This window comes from Equus caballus, chromosome X (genome assembly GCF_041296265.1).
Source record: "Equus caballus isolate H_3958 breed thoroughbred chromosome X, TB-T2T, whole genome shotgun sequence".
NCBI classification, from domain to species: Eukaryota; Metazoa; Chordata; class Mammalia; order Perissodactyla; family Equidae; genus Equus; species Equus caballus.
In genome coordinates this window covers 145,523,135-145,539,956 of record NC_091715.1, presented here as the reverse complement: position 1 = coordinate 145,539,956, position 16,822 = coordinate 145,523,135, and the positions used below count along the sequence as shown (strand labels likewise).

The following is a 16,822-nucleotide window of genomic DNA, read 5'->3' as shown; positions in this document are numbered from 1 at the left end:
GGGCAGCCATGGCCATTGAGACTGAGAGTTTCAACTTGTCAACAACCAAGACATTATTTATGCAGTGAAAACTCTGGACATCAGAGAACATTTCTAACACATTATGAACATGTACAGTTAAATATGTAACATATGTCAACATCAATTACACATTTTTACAAGACATAAAATTAACTGGCCTAAGCCTTACAAGGTAAAACTCTTTTGTCCAAAATCTGAGAGGAGTCTTTTTGTTTCTGTTTTTACAAAAAGAGATGCTACATCCTATCTACTCAGCTAGGAACTGAGCGAGTACAGGGCAGAGAGGAAGAGACCAGCCTGCAGGGTCAGCTGGAGGTGCAGGGAAGATTCTTCTTTTTTCATTTTTATAAACAGCTTTATTGAGACATAAGTTACATAGAATATAATTCACCCAAATTTACCCAAAATGTACAATTCAATGGTTTTTAGTATAGTCACAGAGTTGTGCAACCATCACTACAGTCAACTTTAGAATATTTTTATCACATTGAAAAGAAACCCAATACCTTTTTGTTATCATCCCTCTATCCCCACTCCCTCCAGCCTCTGGCAACCACTAATCTACTTTGCATCTCTGTGGATTTGCCTATTCTGAACATTACGTATAAAAGAAATCATACAATATGTGTCCTTTTGTGTCTGCCTTCTTTCACTTAGCATCGTGTTTTCAAGGTTCATCCATGTTGCAGGAAGCATCAGTAATTCATTCCTTTTTATGACTAACTAATATTCCATTGTACAGATATACCACATTTTGTTTATCTATTACAGTTTACGGACATTTGGGTTGTTTCCACCTTTTGGCTATTACATTATATTACGTTATGAACATTCGTATATAACTTTTTGTTTGAATACTTGTTTTCAATTCTTGAGATATATACCTAGGAGTGGAGTTGCTGGGTCTTGTAATATTTTATGTTTAACTTTTGGAGTAACCACCAAACTACTGTCCAAATTGGCTGCACCCAATTTGGAATTTTACAGTCCCACCAGCAGTGTACAAGTGTTCCAATTTCTCCACATGCTTGTCAACACTTGTAACTATCATACTTTTTTTATTCTAGTGGGTGTGAACTGGTATCTCATGATTTTGATTTGCATTTCCCTGATGTCTAAGGATGTGAAGCATCTTTTCATGTGCTTATTGACAACTTTTATATCTTCCATGGAGAAATGTCTATTCATATCTTTTGCCCATTAAAAAAATTTTTGTGTGAGTTGTCAGAGTTCTTCATATATTCTGGATACTAGATCCTTCTTTATATGATTTGCAAATATTTTCTCCCACTCTCTGAATTGTCTTTTCACTTTCTGATAATGTCCTTTGATGCACAAAATTTTTAATTTTCATGAAGTCCAATTTATCTATTTTTTCTTTGTTGCTTGTGCTTTTGGTGTCATATCTAAGAAACAATTGCCAAAACCAAGGTTCTGAAGATTCACTGCTATGTTTTCTTCTAGGGTTTTTATAGTTTTAGTTCTTACATTTAGGTCTTCCCGCTGCTTAACTTCCAAATGTATCTCAACAGGTAGCATATGCTATTGGATCCCAGGGAGTCCTTTTATATCCTCTCAGACCACACAGCCACTGATCACATAGGACAGTGGGAGGACCCTTACTCTCCCTGCTCCCACCCAACACTTAGGTGACAGCTGTACCACCAGATCCTGGGGAGTCTATCTTATCCCCTAAACTGGCCCTGTTTGCCTTTTAAAAGAACATTTTAACTTTGCCAGCCCCATGTGGGGCACCAAATTTGTCAAGCACAGACTAAGACTGACAGATTTGGCTGGTTAAGCTACACAAGCCCTTTTTAGATTCAGTTTACTACTTACATAGTCAGCAAAGGGAAGAGAAACCAAAGGTACCAGCTCCCTGTGGTCCTTGTCCCACACACCAAAATGGATGTAACCGAAATGAAAGAGGCTGGATGACTGCAATGTGAACTGCAAGACACCCCATTGCTGAGGAGCCCCTGTTAGACTGCACCTAAGCAGTTTTATAATATGTATCTATACAGACTACACCTGAGAGGGTATAGATATGTCCTGGGTATCAGAACCCACAGGCAATAAAAAACTGTCTCATGACAGCCTCCCAGAGGAGGTAGGGAGGTGGGTGGCAGATGGCCTCAGAGCAGTTCTTTACAGGCCTCCATCCTCTCATGTAACAGGGGGGATCTCAAGCTGTTCTGACAAGACTCAGATTAACTGTACTTCAGGCCTTGCTTAGGTGGCATATGTAGATACCACATGGGCACCAGATCACTGTGATAGAGCTGTTACCCTGTACACATCTCCCTCTTAATCAGGTAATACAACACTACAATTCAATCCAAAGAGACCATTCAAATATTGCAACTGTCCTAAGAATTTCTTTTTCCTTTCTGGCCCAGAATCCAATAAGGAATGCATGTTGCACTTAGTTTTCATGTCCTAAATCTCTTTAAGTCTGGGGACACCTCTTGGCATTTCCCTATTTTTCATGTCCTTGACAGTTAAACTTCCACCCGTGAACCTGCCTTAGCATCCATTGATGAGTCATACCTGAGTCAGTCACTACTATGATGATTACCCAAGTGTGATTTTCTAATTTTATCCTTCCTTCTATATTTATTAGTTGGCTTTCTTCTTAAAGAGCTTTCTTTGTCCTCCCAACTATTTATTTTTATCAGTGCAGACTCAAGATTCTTATAATAACTTATATAATGCTTTACTCTCATTAATCTGATGCACAAATTGTCCAGATTTGGCCAATGGGAACCCATTCAGGCTGGACCCATTTCCTTACTTTATGATCAAAAAGATGGTTTGGGCTTATCTCGTACTTTCTCTGCCCCAGCCCTGGAACCAGCCATTTCTCCCTAGGGAGCCCTGGTTACCTTTAGTGAAGGATAGTATTTGAGAACCAATATCTGGGTGCCAGATGTGCTCATAGCTACTGGGGTATCACTTTCAAATTCTTACATTAATCAAATGGCCATGACTCCATCAATGTAAAAAGTTTAGATTGTGATGAAGAGAGATGTTAAAGATGTCTGTTCAGTTTCTGGTTTGTGTAAATAGATGCTCCATTCACTGAGGTAAGAAACACTGGAAGGGAATATAGTTTAGATTGAAAACCAGGAGTTCAGATTTAGATGTATCAAGTTTGATATGCCATTAAGACAGCCAAGTGGAAATGTGTAGTAGGCAGGTAGAAATGTAGATCTAGAGTTCAGGGAGAGGTCTGGACGGAGACACAGATTTGTCTGTCAGCTGCATATAGGTGAATAAAGATGGAGAAGCCTATGAATGAATTTGAGAAGTAACAGCAAGAGCAGAGAAAACCTAGAAAAGAACAGAATAGCAGAAGTCGAAAGTGGTAGATTTCAAAGAAGAGTGGCTAACTGTGTCAAGACTGAGAGAATCATTAAGGACAGGAAAAGCATCTATTGACTTTTGCTATGTGGAGGTCATTGGTGTCTTTAGCAGGAGTGGTTTGAATGGAGTGATGGGGGCAGAGGTCAGAATGCAATGAGTTAAATGAATAGGAGATGAGAAAACAGAGAGAGAAAGTAAGTGTATATTGTTCCCATCAGTCTTGGCTGTGATTGAAAATAGAGAATCTGCTGACCAGAAGGGTATACAGGGTTGTGTGTGGAATGCAATGTTTTGTGTAAAGGTAAGCCAGACTGGTGCAAGTAGGAAAGTAAAGATACATCTTGTTCACATCACTGTTCCTTGTGATACTCAACACTTTTAAAGACTGAACACTAAGCTAAAGGAACCTTAGTGGTCACCTACTCTAAACTTATAAATAAAGAAAATGAAGCCCAAAAAGGGAAAGGGACGTGTGTTCAACGATAGCTGATAAAAATATTGAAATCATTTTATTCCCCTCAGATTTTCCTTTTATAATTCTTATTTCGTAAAATAAGTACCATACATCTTGGTTCCCTATTCAATACTTATAACTTTTTATTTTGCAATAATTATAGACTTACAGGAAGTTGCAAAAATAGTACAGGGAGTAGTCCCATGTACCTTTCACCCAGTTTCTCCCAGTGCAGTGGTAACATCTTACTTAACTATAGCACAACTTCAAAACCAACATACTGACAATGGTTGACACTACAGACCTTATTAATTTCACCAGATTTTACATGCATTCATTTATGGGTGTGTGCAGGTCTAAGGAGTTTCAGCACAGAGATTCATGTAACCAACACCACAATCAAGATACAGAACTGTTCCATGAGCACAAAGGAACTCCTTCTGTTAGCCTTTTATAGTCACACATATCCCACACTGCCTCCAGTCCCTATCCCTGGCAACCATTAATCTGTTCTTGATTTCTATAATTTTTTCATTTCAAGAATGTTATATAAATGCAATAATACAGTATGTGACCTTTTGAAATTGGCTTTTTTTCATTCATTATAATACCCTTGAGGTCCAACCAAGTTATGTGTATTGACAGTCTGTTCCTTTTCATGGCAGAGTAGTATTCCATGGTATGGATGGTTGGTTTAACCACCCATTCAATGGCAGGACATCTGGGTTGTTTCCAGTTTGTGGCTATAGTGTGCACAAGTTTTTGTGCCAATATAGGTCTTCATCTCTCTGGGACGAATGGCCAGGATTGCAACTGCTGGGTTGTATGGTATGTGTATGTGTAACTTTATTGGAAATTTCCAAACTCTTTTCTAGAGTGGCTGTAAAATTTTGCATTCCTATCAGCAGTGTATGAGAGATCTGGTCTGTATGCTCAACAGCATCTGGTATTTTCACTATTTTTTCTTTAGCTGTTCTTATTGATAAGTATGTAGCCATAATTCATTGTGGTTTTAATTTGCATTCCCTGATGACTGATGAAGTTCAATATTTTTTCATGTGCTTACTTGCCATCCATTTATCCTCTTTAATGAAATGTCTGTTCATGTCTTTTGCTCATTTTCTAATCGGATTGTTTGTTTTTTACTGTTGACTTTATATATTCTAGATTGATCAGATATATGGTTTGCAAATAATTTCTCTCAATAACTTCCTCCTCTTAAATATTTTGCAAAGCAAGTTTTTCATTTTGATGAAGTCCAATATATCAACTTCTTCCTTTTAGGATTGTGCTTTTGGTGTGAAGGCCAAAAACTTGTTGCCTAGCTCAAGATCCTGAAGATTTTTCTATGATTTTTTTTCTAAAAGTTCTACAGTTTTATGTCTTACATCTAAGTACATGATACATTTTGAGTTAATTTTTGTATGAAGGATGCAGTTTAGGTCAAAGTTCATTTTTTTGCCTATGGGTGTTCAATTGTTCCAGCATCATTTGTTGAAAAGACTATCCCTCCTTCACTGAATTGCTTTTGCACCTTTGTCAAAATCAGTTGTGCATATACCATACCATCTTGATTATGTAGCTTTATAGTAAACCTTGAAGTCAGGTAAGCTGAATCCTCCAACTTTTTCTTCTTCAAAATTGATTTAGCTTAATTAATTTTATACCTGGATATTTTCATCTTTCCTATAGGGAAAGAAAGAATAGTGAAGAACTGTGGCTGTGGGAAATTATGGAAAATACAGCATTTATACTCCATATGCCCTAGGGTAATGGTTTTCAAACTTTAGTATGCCTCAGAATCAGATGGAGAGTTCATGAAGATTTCTGGGTACCATCCCAGAGATGAAATTTAATCTCCAAGTGATTCTGGTGCAGGTGGTTCTGGACTACACTTTGAAATTTGACAAACAATAATCTAGGGAGAAACAAAAAGAAACTAAACTAAATACTAAAACAAAAACCGGCCGTTTGTCTCCATTGTTGGGATCAGGCTCTCTTTTTTTTCTTTCCACCTACTCCAATTCCCACTTTAATTTCCCATATGCAATAGGCTTGACTCTTTTCTGAAGACATACTTATCATCTGTCGTTATACAAGGTGAGAATAATGCAACAGAACTTTTTAAAGCATGATTTTTTCTACATCCTAAGTTCTAAATGTTTCTGGAAAAATACATTTATATTATAATGGAAGTTCCTAGGTAAATAGGATCTGTTCAATGGGAATTTGGTTCAGAGTCAAACATGCTAGAACTCGTGTATTTGGTTAGAAAGGGCACCCACACAGATTCAACCTTTGATAAGTATCTCAGAATACATATTTTATTACTATTTATTTATTTATTTTTTACTGAGGAAGATAAGCCCTGAGCTAACATCTGTACCAATCTTCTTCCTCTTTATGTGTGGGTTGCCACCGCAGCATGGCTGACGAGTGGCATAGGTCTGCACCCAGGATCCAAACCCACAAACCCAGGCCGCTGAAGTGGACTGCACTGAACTTAACCACTACGCCACGGAGCCGGCCCCTCAGAATACATATTTTAGAGATCAAGAAGGAAGACATAAGACATATGCCTCTCAATGAGAGCAAAGAGTAGAGGTGGAGTGCTGACAAGTCACCTTCACTTCCTTCCACTACCTCTTCTGTACTTATTTACTTGTGCAACATAAGCATCATAACTACAAAATTGAAATATGAAATACTCTCCTTCCCTTAGCTTATTCTAGGGAGTGAGTGTATCTGAAAATGAAAATAAAGACATCCAAGTTAAATAAGGGAAAAATAAACATTTAAAATTTTCTCCCAGGACATTTTATTACAGGATGTCCTTGCCAATGTACCTTCCATAGCCTTTTAAAACAAACCTTTCACATTCTACTTAAATCATTGTGCATATGCTCTTTGTAGGCCAGTTATAGGTAGGAGGGTTCATTAAGTCCTAATGAAACTTAAGAAGACATCTTGTGTTTATTGCATGCATAAAACTCATCCATTGGGATATAAAATGAGCTGCTCCTACAAAGAGTCTGCCTACACATGAGGTGTGTGAATTTCCAGACCATGATACACAAGTTGAAAAAAAAGTTTTTTACCCCATTTTGTCTCCTGCTTTATTCTAGAGAAGAAAGTTCTTGCATAAGCTCTTCCTTTTCCTGTTGCAGCTCCTGCAAATGCTGTTGGTTTTGCTCCAGTCTGTCCTCCAACCACTGTAGGAGAGGCCCACTGACTGCTGACATCTGACTGCACAGATTCTTGGTAAACACTTGAAGAGGAAAAACACAGATGAGATAACACTGCACCACCAACAGCCCTCCAATTGTGAGTACCAAAAGAAGGGGTTGGAGGAAGAAGTAGAACAAGTGCAATAAGTAGGACTAGCAGATGATTTTGTACGGCTAGCCAGGGGAAAGACAGAAGAGCAGAGCACAGAAGATACCTATCCTGAGGCCATCCTGAACATCCCTGGATCCATAAGCCTGAGGGAAGCCTGGCTATGCAGAGAGAAGATGACCAGCTCCTTACTACCTTAGGGAAATGGGCTAAGAGCTACAGAAGGGTTTCTTTCCCCAGCGCTCAGACCTCTCCACACTGTGAATGACCATAACCTCCTAGGGAGCTAGAACTCTGTCTTCTGCAATTGAGTTTTCCACTAAGTCCAGGCCAGTAGGAAAACTGCTTATCAAACGTTATATACATTGAAGAAATAAATACGTTAATTCAACCCACCTGAGAGCTCCTTTTTTTAAAATGAGGAAAAACCAGAGAGATGAAGAGTAAAGAGTTATCATCTTTCATGCCTTACTATGAATGTTCAGCTTCATGATGAGACAAAGATTCTATGGCACTGTTTTTAAACAAATTCTACCCAAGAGAAATATCTTTTTCTCTCTCATAATACCTAACTTACTGAAAACGACCACTGTTATACTGTGTGGTATATCTTCCAAGATATATGTATATGTATATGTGTGTACGTGTGTGCTGGTATATGTATACTTTTGAATAAAACCTGTATGATTTTGGATGTTACTTTTTCTCCACATAACAATATGCCATAGACATCTTTCTGTGTCAGTAAAGATCTAGCTTGCCTTCTTAAGAGCTAAACAATATTCATCTGAATGGATGTACCAATTTAATAAGTTCTCTATTGATGGGCATTTCAGTGACATCCAATTTTTTGCTATTATAAAGATTGCAATTAATTTTACCTCCAGGAACAGTATATGGGAGTGTTCACTTCCTCCACATCCTCATCTAATTATCTCAATTTCATCTTTGCCAAAAGAAAAGATGAAACACTGATAACTTTATCTTAATCCATACTTCCTTTAGAGATTATTATGAACAATTTGATTTTTCTGTAGGGGTCTATAAAAGTCTTTAATTCTTATTTAGTCAGTCTTGTCTTTTGTAAATTCAGGGTTTCAGATTATACTTAGGTGATCACCTCCCTAGAGGTTGAAAAATATCCTTTCATATTTTCCTTCTGTACTTTTTTTCCTTTTAAAATAAGCTTTATAGAGGTATAATTTGCAGACAATAAAATGACCCCATTTTAAATGTCCGGTTCAATGAGTTTTAACAAATGCATACCCCTTGGAACCACCCTTAGTCAAGATACAGAACACGTGCAGCAACCCACAGGCCCCTCTGCAGTTCCCTTTGCAGTCAATGCCCCTTCACCTCTGGTGCCAGCAGCTACTGATCTGCTCACTGTCACCATAGATTAGGCTTGCCTATTCTTGAATTTCATATAAATGGAACTATAGAGTATGGAGCATTTTCTGTGATGCTTCTTTCACTTGGCATAATGCTCTTGAGATTCATCCAGGTTGTTCATGTATCAGTTGTTTGTTCTTTTTGTTGCTGAGCAGCACTTCGTTGTATGGATGGCTCACACTTTGTCCATCCACTGACTGACAGACACTTGGGTGGTTACACCTTTTGGATCTTGTGAATAATATTGCTATGAACATTTCTGTACAAGTTGTTTTTTTAACCCTTGTTTTCAACTCTTCAGGGTATATGCCTAGGAGAGGAACTGGTGGGACATTTGATAATTGTAATTGCCAACCTCTTTTCCAAAGTGGTTGTACCATATTTAATAGTAAAAGTATAAATACACTTGGAATTTATTTTTTGTGTAGGGTGTTAGGTAGGAATCTATTTTTTCCCCAAATAGAGATAGAAGAATATAAGTCCATGAAGGTTAAGACTCTCTCTTTTCTTGAGCAATGTACCCCAGTGCCTAGAATAGTGCCTAGCTGAGAGTAGGCACTCCAATGTTTCTTGAATGAATAAACTAACAATTAACTGTCCCTACACTATTTAGTGAATAATCCATCCTTTTTTTTTATTTGAAGTAACATCGTTCTTAAATATAAATTCTTCTATATACCTGGGCCTATTTCTGGGCTCTATTCAGTTCTACTGATTTGTCCATTTTTGAGTTATTAACCTACTTTTTAAATTCAGAAAACTTGCTAAATTTCAAGCTGCTTGAAGCCATGTTAGTTGTTTGAAATCAGCCATGGTAGGGGTTTTATACCATGGAAACTGGCAAACACAACAAATCAGAGCCCTCTCTCCTCCCTCACTCTAGGTAGCATTTACAGTATTCAGGAGTCCATAGGCTTCAATAGAAAGGTGGGGAGCAAGATTAACGAATGGCAAAGCTCTGAGGAAAGAAAACTTGAGGATAACCTTGTACCCGTCACTTCAATCACTTAAACTACATTTGCTTCTGTCAGCTGCCTATTTCAGGAATCACTGCCTCTACTCAAGAAGAAAAAACCTTACCTGAGCCATTATGGATCTTGGTCACTGAGTCCAGATGTGTGAGGCTAAAGGGATAAAACAGTTTAGGTGAGTAGCAAAGCAGGAGTGAAGGGAAAACAAAATGGTCACGGACTGTCTAACAAAATGAGAAACAACCCCAGACCTTTACCAACTGGATTAGATGAATATGTATAATTTAAATTCTGGTTATTGGTAAATTTTTCATGATTTTTGGGACGTGATTTTATTCAGAACTTGGAGATAATTCAAAGAGATAATTTTGAAATTACTGTCTCTCACTGAAGACTTCACATAGTACAAATTTATTGGGCAAGACCCAACACTTGGCAACAGGACTACTGTTGTAGTTTACTTTTTTTAATAACCAAAAAAAGTGTCCTTGCCCTTGAAGGATATAAAGTGCAGCAGGAGAGAAACAAATGTTAAAGAGATTGTTATCATACAGTGTGAAAAACATTATGATTGGAGACTGCTATAAAGTTTTCTCATAGAGAGGTGAAAGGAAAGGGGCTCAAGAAGTGAGTTGCTAAAGATGAAAAGACAGAAGACAGGAGTAGGGACTAGGCCCCGAGAGGTGGAGGAGTGAGGAAGGTCTCTACCTGTGGATCCTTCTATATGCATCCTGCTCCTCTTGGCACAAGATCTTGGGCAGCTCAACTGCTGATTCAAGGCACACTTTCCCAATGGTTACATGAGGCACAATATGGATTGGGATTTCAATTCTCTCATACCTGCAAGACAATCAATTCAGGTCAGTTTATTGTTTGTTTCCAGCTTTATTGAGGTATAATTGACAAATAGGAATTATATATATTTAAGGTGTACAAATTGGTATTTTGGTATATATACACACATTGTGAAATGATTACTACAGTCAAGCTAATTAATGTATCCATCACCTGACATAGTTACCATTTTTTTGTGTGTGGTGAGAACACTTAAGATCTACCTTCTTAGCAAATTTCAAGTATATAATACAGTATTGTTAACTGCAGTCACCACATTGTACATTAGATCTCCAGAACTCATTTATCTTGACACTTCATATCCTTTCACCAGTACTTCCCCATCTTCCCCTGTACCGGCCCTGCCACAACCACTCCTATTCCACTCTCTGCGTCTATAAGTTTGACTGTTTTAGATTCTACAAGTAAGTGCAGTCATACAGTATTTGTCTTTCTCTGTCTGACTTACTTCACTTAGCATAATGTGCTCCAGGTATATCCATGTTCTTGCAAATGGTATGCATATATACATGCACCACATTTTCTTTATCCATTCATCCACTGACAGACACTTAGGCTGTTTCCAAATCTTGGCTATTGTGAATAGTGCTGCAATGAACATGGGAGTGCAGGTATCTTTTTGAGATCCAGATTTCATTTCCTTCAGACATATACCAAGAAGCGGGTCAGTTTTTAATGCTGAGTTGTCGTAATCAGAAGTTTTCTATAGTTTTAATAAAAACTTAAGGATACAGTGTGCTTCAAAGATTAAACATTCCTGTATTTCATTTAGTAGCTCAACTTCAAAGTGGATAGGGCTCAAACTGAATTCATCTGGGGAGCAAATTGGAAGCACATTTGCAGAGCCAATATTCTCTGGTCTCATAGAAACTCTGAGGCCACTTCTGTAAACTTAACAGAAGCCTTGGGAGCTCAAGATCCTTATGCTCACTCCCCAGAAAAGGGGAATAGCTAATTAATACTGTTTTCAGTCAGGAAGTTGCCAGTGAGGTTGAACACATTGATCACAAAGCCTGGGGAAGAAGAACTGCAGACTCTTCAATGACTCTATCAGATTCATTATATAGATGGGATTACTCATATAAATGCTCACTTGTTCTAACTCAGTGTTCACCAGTGCCGCCCCCCTACTTCCTGGTCTCTCCCCTCAGAGGAAATAGGTAAGAAATTCACAAATACTTGCATTTTCATGCTATAGTGGAAGAAACAGATATGCTTGTTACTGAGGCAAACCAATCTACCTCTACCTGCTGCTCACCCTAAATACACCTAAACTCCACCTAACAATGGGTTCAGTGGAACATTCAGGTTGAGGGCCCCTGGCACTGTGAGGCCTCACTGGCACATAGTGGTACAGCAGCATAAGACCTAGCTCCCCTCTCTCTTTTTCCTACCCAGCAGAATGTGTCTGGGGCCCACACCACAATCTAGATGGGAAACTAATGACGGAGGATGACAAGCACGCCTTCCCTCACCACATCCAAGTAGTCAGGGAGAAATTCATGAAGAGTATGCCATAGCTGTTTGTGGTTTACAGACGGCCCTTTGAAATAAAACACAGTGACTATTATTACTGATGTTTCCAGAAACTTTTAAGAAGTTAATCTGCTGCTATTAGTGTACTTAGCAGGGTTTCCCACTGAGTTTATCAGTACCATGAGCATAAATGGTTCCAGTAGTTGACTGAGAATGAAGACACATTTTATAAATTCCTAATGGAAATAGTTAGAGCTTCTGTCGCTTTACTCAAAAGTACAATTCCAGGACCTAGCTAAAGCAGAGATCCAAAGCTAAGACAGAGATTCTCCTTCTGCTAACGAACTAGCTGGTTAAGACCAATCCTCCTGTTGAAAGCAACTAGAATAGCTGGGCCAAATAAAATAGCATCTGTTGGAAGTCACTGGAGAGCTACCAAGGCAGTGAGTAATTGTGGGATCAAGACCTGGGAGAGGAGGAAAATCCAGAGAGATGAGCCTGGCATTTAAGGACAGCCTTCCTGGAAAGGCATCTGCTGATTCCAGAGGAGGAAGCTTATAGGCTGGGAAGTTTAAAGAGTTTCCAAAAGGGCTTATGGGTCTTGGGTGATAAAATCGGAGTTCAGGGCCTATGAAGGGGGAGAGGACTCGGCAAAATTGTCTCCAGGATTTGGGTTGGGACCTCAATAGTATACATACTAGCAGTAAAAACAGACCAGCCTTTACAGGGACTAAAGGCCCAACTTTGAATCATCTCAGTTCCTAACTAGATTAACGTGATTTGATAATTCTGCTACCAGTTAGGATGTAGAAGGTTGCCAAAGACCACTGCACCTACCATAACAACAAGAAAAAATCAGATAAAAAATTAGAAAGAAAAGACCCCAGAGAGCCATGGATACAAAGATAAGTCTAAATGAACTACATTCTTGAGAGCAACAATGAGTAGATGAGTAGAGACCAGTGGCCACTCTCCTCCGTGAGGGCATCTGTCTTGTCTGGAGGCACAAGCAGGTGAAGGATGGGGACTGCCACACACAGATGAACTTTGCTGGGGTAAGAGGAATGCAACTGGGACTTGTAACAATCACATGAGGTGGCAAACTGAAATATGCAGAAGCATTGAGGACAATGTATTCTTTTTTTTTATTGTGGTCGTAATAGCTTATAACATTGTGAAATTTCAGTTGTACATTAATATTTGTCATACACCATACAAGTGTGCCCCTTCACCCCTTATGCTCACCGTCCACCCACCTTCCCCCTGGTAACCACTAATTTGTTCTCTGTCCATAAGTTTGTTTATATTCCACATATCAGCGAAATCATACAATGTTTGTCTTTCTCTGTCTGGGTTATTTTCCTTAACATAATGCCCTCAAGGTCCATCCATGAGGTTGTGAATAGGACAATTCTGTCTTTTTTTATGGCTGAGTAGTATTCCATTGTACATATATATCACATCTTCTTTATCCAATCATCAGTCAATGAGGACTTGGGTTGCTTCCATGTCTTGGCTATTGTGAATAATGCTGCAATGAACACAGGGGTGCATAAATCTCTTTGGATCATTGATTTCAAGTTCTTTGGATAAATACCCAGTAGTGGGATCGCTGGGTCATATGGTATTTCTACGTTTAGTTTTTTGAGGAATCTCCATACTGTTTTCCATAGTGGCTGCACCAGTTCGCATTCCCCCCAGCAGTGTATGAGGGTTCCCCTTTCTCCACAACCTCTCCAACATTTATTTTTTGTCTTGCTTATTATAGCCATTCTAATGGGCATAAGGTGATATCTTAGTGTAGTTTTGATTTGCATTTCTCTGATGATTAGTAATGTTGAGCATCTTTTCATGTGCCTATTGGCCATCTGTATATCTTCTTTGGAAAAATGTCCATTCATATCTTCTGCCCACTTTTTGATTAGGTTGTTTTTTTGTACTTCATTTGTGTGAGTTCTTTATATATTATGGAGATTAACCCCTTATCAGATATATGATTTGCAAATATTTTCTCCCATTTGGTGGGTTGTCTTTTCATTTTGATCTCTAGGCTCTGGTATAATGTATGTAGCATTGAAGGCTATGTATTCTTTGAAGATTCCACTTTGAAAGCAACAGGGCTTTTTATTTTTGGGGGGAGGTGAGAAGTTGTTCCTTAGTAAATTTGTCTGTTCCTGCTATGGGAATTGATCTGTTTATGCTTTCTTTCCTAATGGGTCAGTTTTGGTAAATTGTATTTTCCTAAGAAATTATCTATTTTGTCTTGTTTTCAAATTTATTTACATAGAGATCTATCTCCCAGACAGCTTGTTATGGTATTTTAAATCTCCTCTATTTCAGTAGTTGTCTCCCTCTTGCCATTTCATATTTTGTATGTTTGTGCTTCTTCCTTTTTGCCCCATGATTATGTTGACTAGTGGGGTGTTTATTTTGTTAATTTCCCCCAAAACAATCATTTTTATTTATTAATTTGATGGGTTTTGTTCCTACTCCCGACTTCATTAATTTTCTTTTATCTTTCATTATTTCCTTATATTTTATTTTGGTTATTTGGTTTATTTTGGTTATTTTCTTGTGCCTTACCTTAGCATTTAGAATTTGGAATTTAATTAATACATTTTTGGTCTTTCATTTTTATTGCTGTAAAGTGCTTAAGGCTGTGAATTTCAACTTATCTCTTCTATAAATGTATCCCATATATGCTGGGATAGTATTTTCATTTTCATTATTTTTCTAAAGCCCTTTAATTTTTGTTTCCATTTCACCCACCCATTGTGTTCCAGTCTTCCCTCTAATTTGGTATCTGTGCTCTAGCCTTTCTAAAATGGTCCTGCTCTCTAACACCCTCAGAAAAAAGCCCCACACCTGAAGCCTTCATGGTTCACCTGTTTATCTAGCCCTGCTCTCTCCTACTCATATGACTGACTCTGCCCAGTGTCCTTTCTCTTTTTACAACCTGGCTAATGCCTACACACTTTTGGAGACTAAGCTCAAATTTAGGAATCCTTTTCTGATGCCCTTCAACCCCCAAAACCACCCCAGTTAAGTACTCCTTCTGGGAATTAAATGGGATCCTATACTTCCTTTATCATAATACTTATATAGTTGAATATTTTGTCTGTCTACTAACATTGTAAGATCCTTGAACATAGGCTTCCCTTTTATTGCTGTACCCCTGGTGCTCAATTAAATAATTGTTGAATGTCCCTTCACTGTCGACTTCAAAACTAGTATTTTAATACATTTGTTGTGACGTGTGAGCTTTAACAAATACTAGAGCTACTTTGTCATAAATTTAGTTTGGTTGATTGATTTTAGCTTTTCAGTTCAAGTATAGTACACAGAAAAGTACACTAATTGTAATTAGAAAAGGACACTATAAATGTCCAGAGCAATCAACTTTCACAAAGTCAAGATACCCACGCAACCAAAACACAGATCAGCTCTATGAGTTTTCAGAGTGAATGTTCCTATGAAACTGCAACACATATCAAGAAATAGAACCTTACCAGCCTTCCAGAGGCCCTCTTTTTGGCTCCTCACAATTGCTACGCCCTCCCTCCATTCCAAAGGTAACCATTACCCTGATTTCTAACAATACAGATTAATGATTCTGTTTTGAATTTTATATAAATGGGAAAATACAGTAAATACAGTTTTGTGTGTGACTTTTTTCACTCAACATAGTGTCTGATATATTATGTTGTGATGTATACTGATGGTTCTTTTTTAGTGCTGGGTAATATTTCACTGTCAGAATTTACCATAATTAATTTACCAATTTTCCTCTTGTTAAGCATTTGAGTTGTTTCCAGTTTGGAACTATTATGAAAACTGCTTCCTGTTGCACATATAGCTTGCATATCTTTTGGGTATATATGTAAGAATGGAATTTCTGGGTTATCACTTTAGTAGAATATGTTGCGCAGTTTTCCCAAGTAATTGTACAAATTCATATTCCTGCCACCAGTATTTGAGGTTTTTCATGGCTTTAACAGCTTCATTAACAGTTAGTATTTTCTGACTTTTTCATTTTTTTGTCATTCCGTTAAGTGTGTAGTGGTATCTCATTGTGGATTTAATTGTATTTCCCCAGTGACTAATTAGGTTGAGGACATTTTCAAATGTTTATTGGCCTTTTGAATATTCTCTCATGTATAAGTCCTTACCTGTTTTTCTATAACTTTCTTATTAATTTGAAGGAATTATAATATATTCTGGATACAAGGTCTTTGTAAGCTATATCTATTCCAAGTATCTTCTCTCTCTCCCTGGCCTAGTTTTTACTGTCTTAATGATATCATTTGATGAGCCTAAGTTATTCACTTAATATGTTATCACTTATGATTACTGATGTAAAAGTACTAAATAAAATATTAGCAACCATAGCCCAATACCACATTAAGACAACCTAGTAGGATATTTTTCCAGGAAGGCAAGCTTGATTCAATACTAGGAAATCTGTTAATATATTATATTATAATACATTATAAGTTTGAGAATAAGTGGTCTAACTCATTTTTCTATCTCCACACCTTCTACTCAGCTTAAATGTTCTTTAATTTTTGGTGACAAAATATTCCTAGAGTTGCAAAAGTAAAGCTTATTAATCCTTCTTCAGAAAGAAAAAAAAATAAGGTGAGGTACATGAGGTTATTTTCTAACAATATAAGAAAGCTTATGATTAGTAAAGTGCATTCTGGTGAAACCTCAAAGGGACTTTTAGTTCCTTTAAACTGTCTTCTGTCTTCATTCCTCCTTAAGTCATAGACATTCAAGGGGATGAAGGTGAGAATTCTGCTAGCTCTAAAAAACTTAAAACTTTCTTGAAAGACACAAAAGTAGACTACAGCAAATGGAGACATCCAGTGTTCTTGGAAGGGATAATGCAACATCAAAAAGATTAATTATAGGGGCCGGCCCGGTGGCACAGCGGTTAAGTGCGCACATT

The 16,822-nt window shown here is 37.7% G+C and overlaps 1 protein-coding gene across 2 annotated transcripts in view; it reads right to left on the bottom strand.

The window, feature by feature from the left end:
- Positions 1-354: 354 nt before the first annotated feature.
- Positions 355-16,822, bottom strand: part of BRCC3 (BRCA1/BRCA2-containing complex subunit 3) — a 98,294-nt gene continuing 81,826 nt past the window's right edge. For both annotated transcript variants that reach the window (XM_001498791.7, XM_003365914.5), the window contains 4 exons: positions 10,249-10,380; positions 9,650-9,693; positions 6,940-7,109; positions 355-5,527 (listed from right to left, as the gene is read on the bottom strand). In XM_001498791.7, coding sequence (XP_001498841.2) covers positions 6,958-7,109; positions 9,650-9,693; positions 10,249-10,380 — 328 coding nt within the window. In that variant the 3' untranslated portion in view covers positions 355-5,527; positions 6,940-6,957. The remainder of the gene's footprint in view (positions 5,528-6,939; positions 7,110-9,649; positions 9,694-10,248; positions 10,381-16,822) is intronic.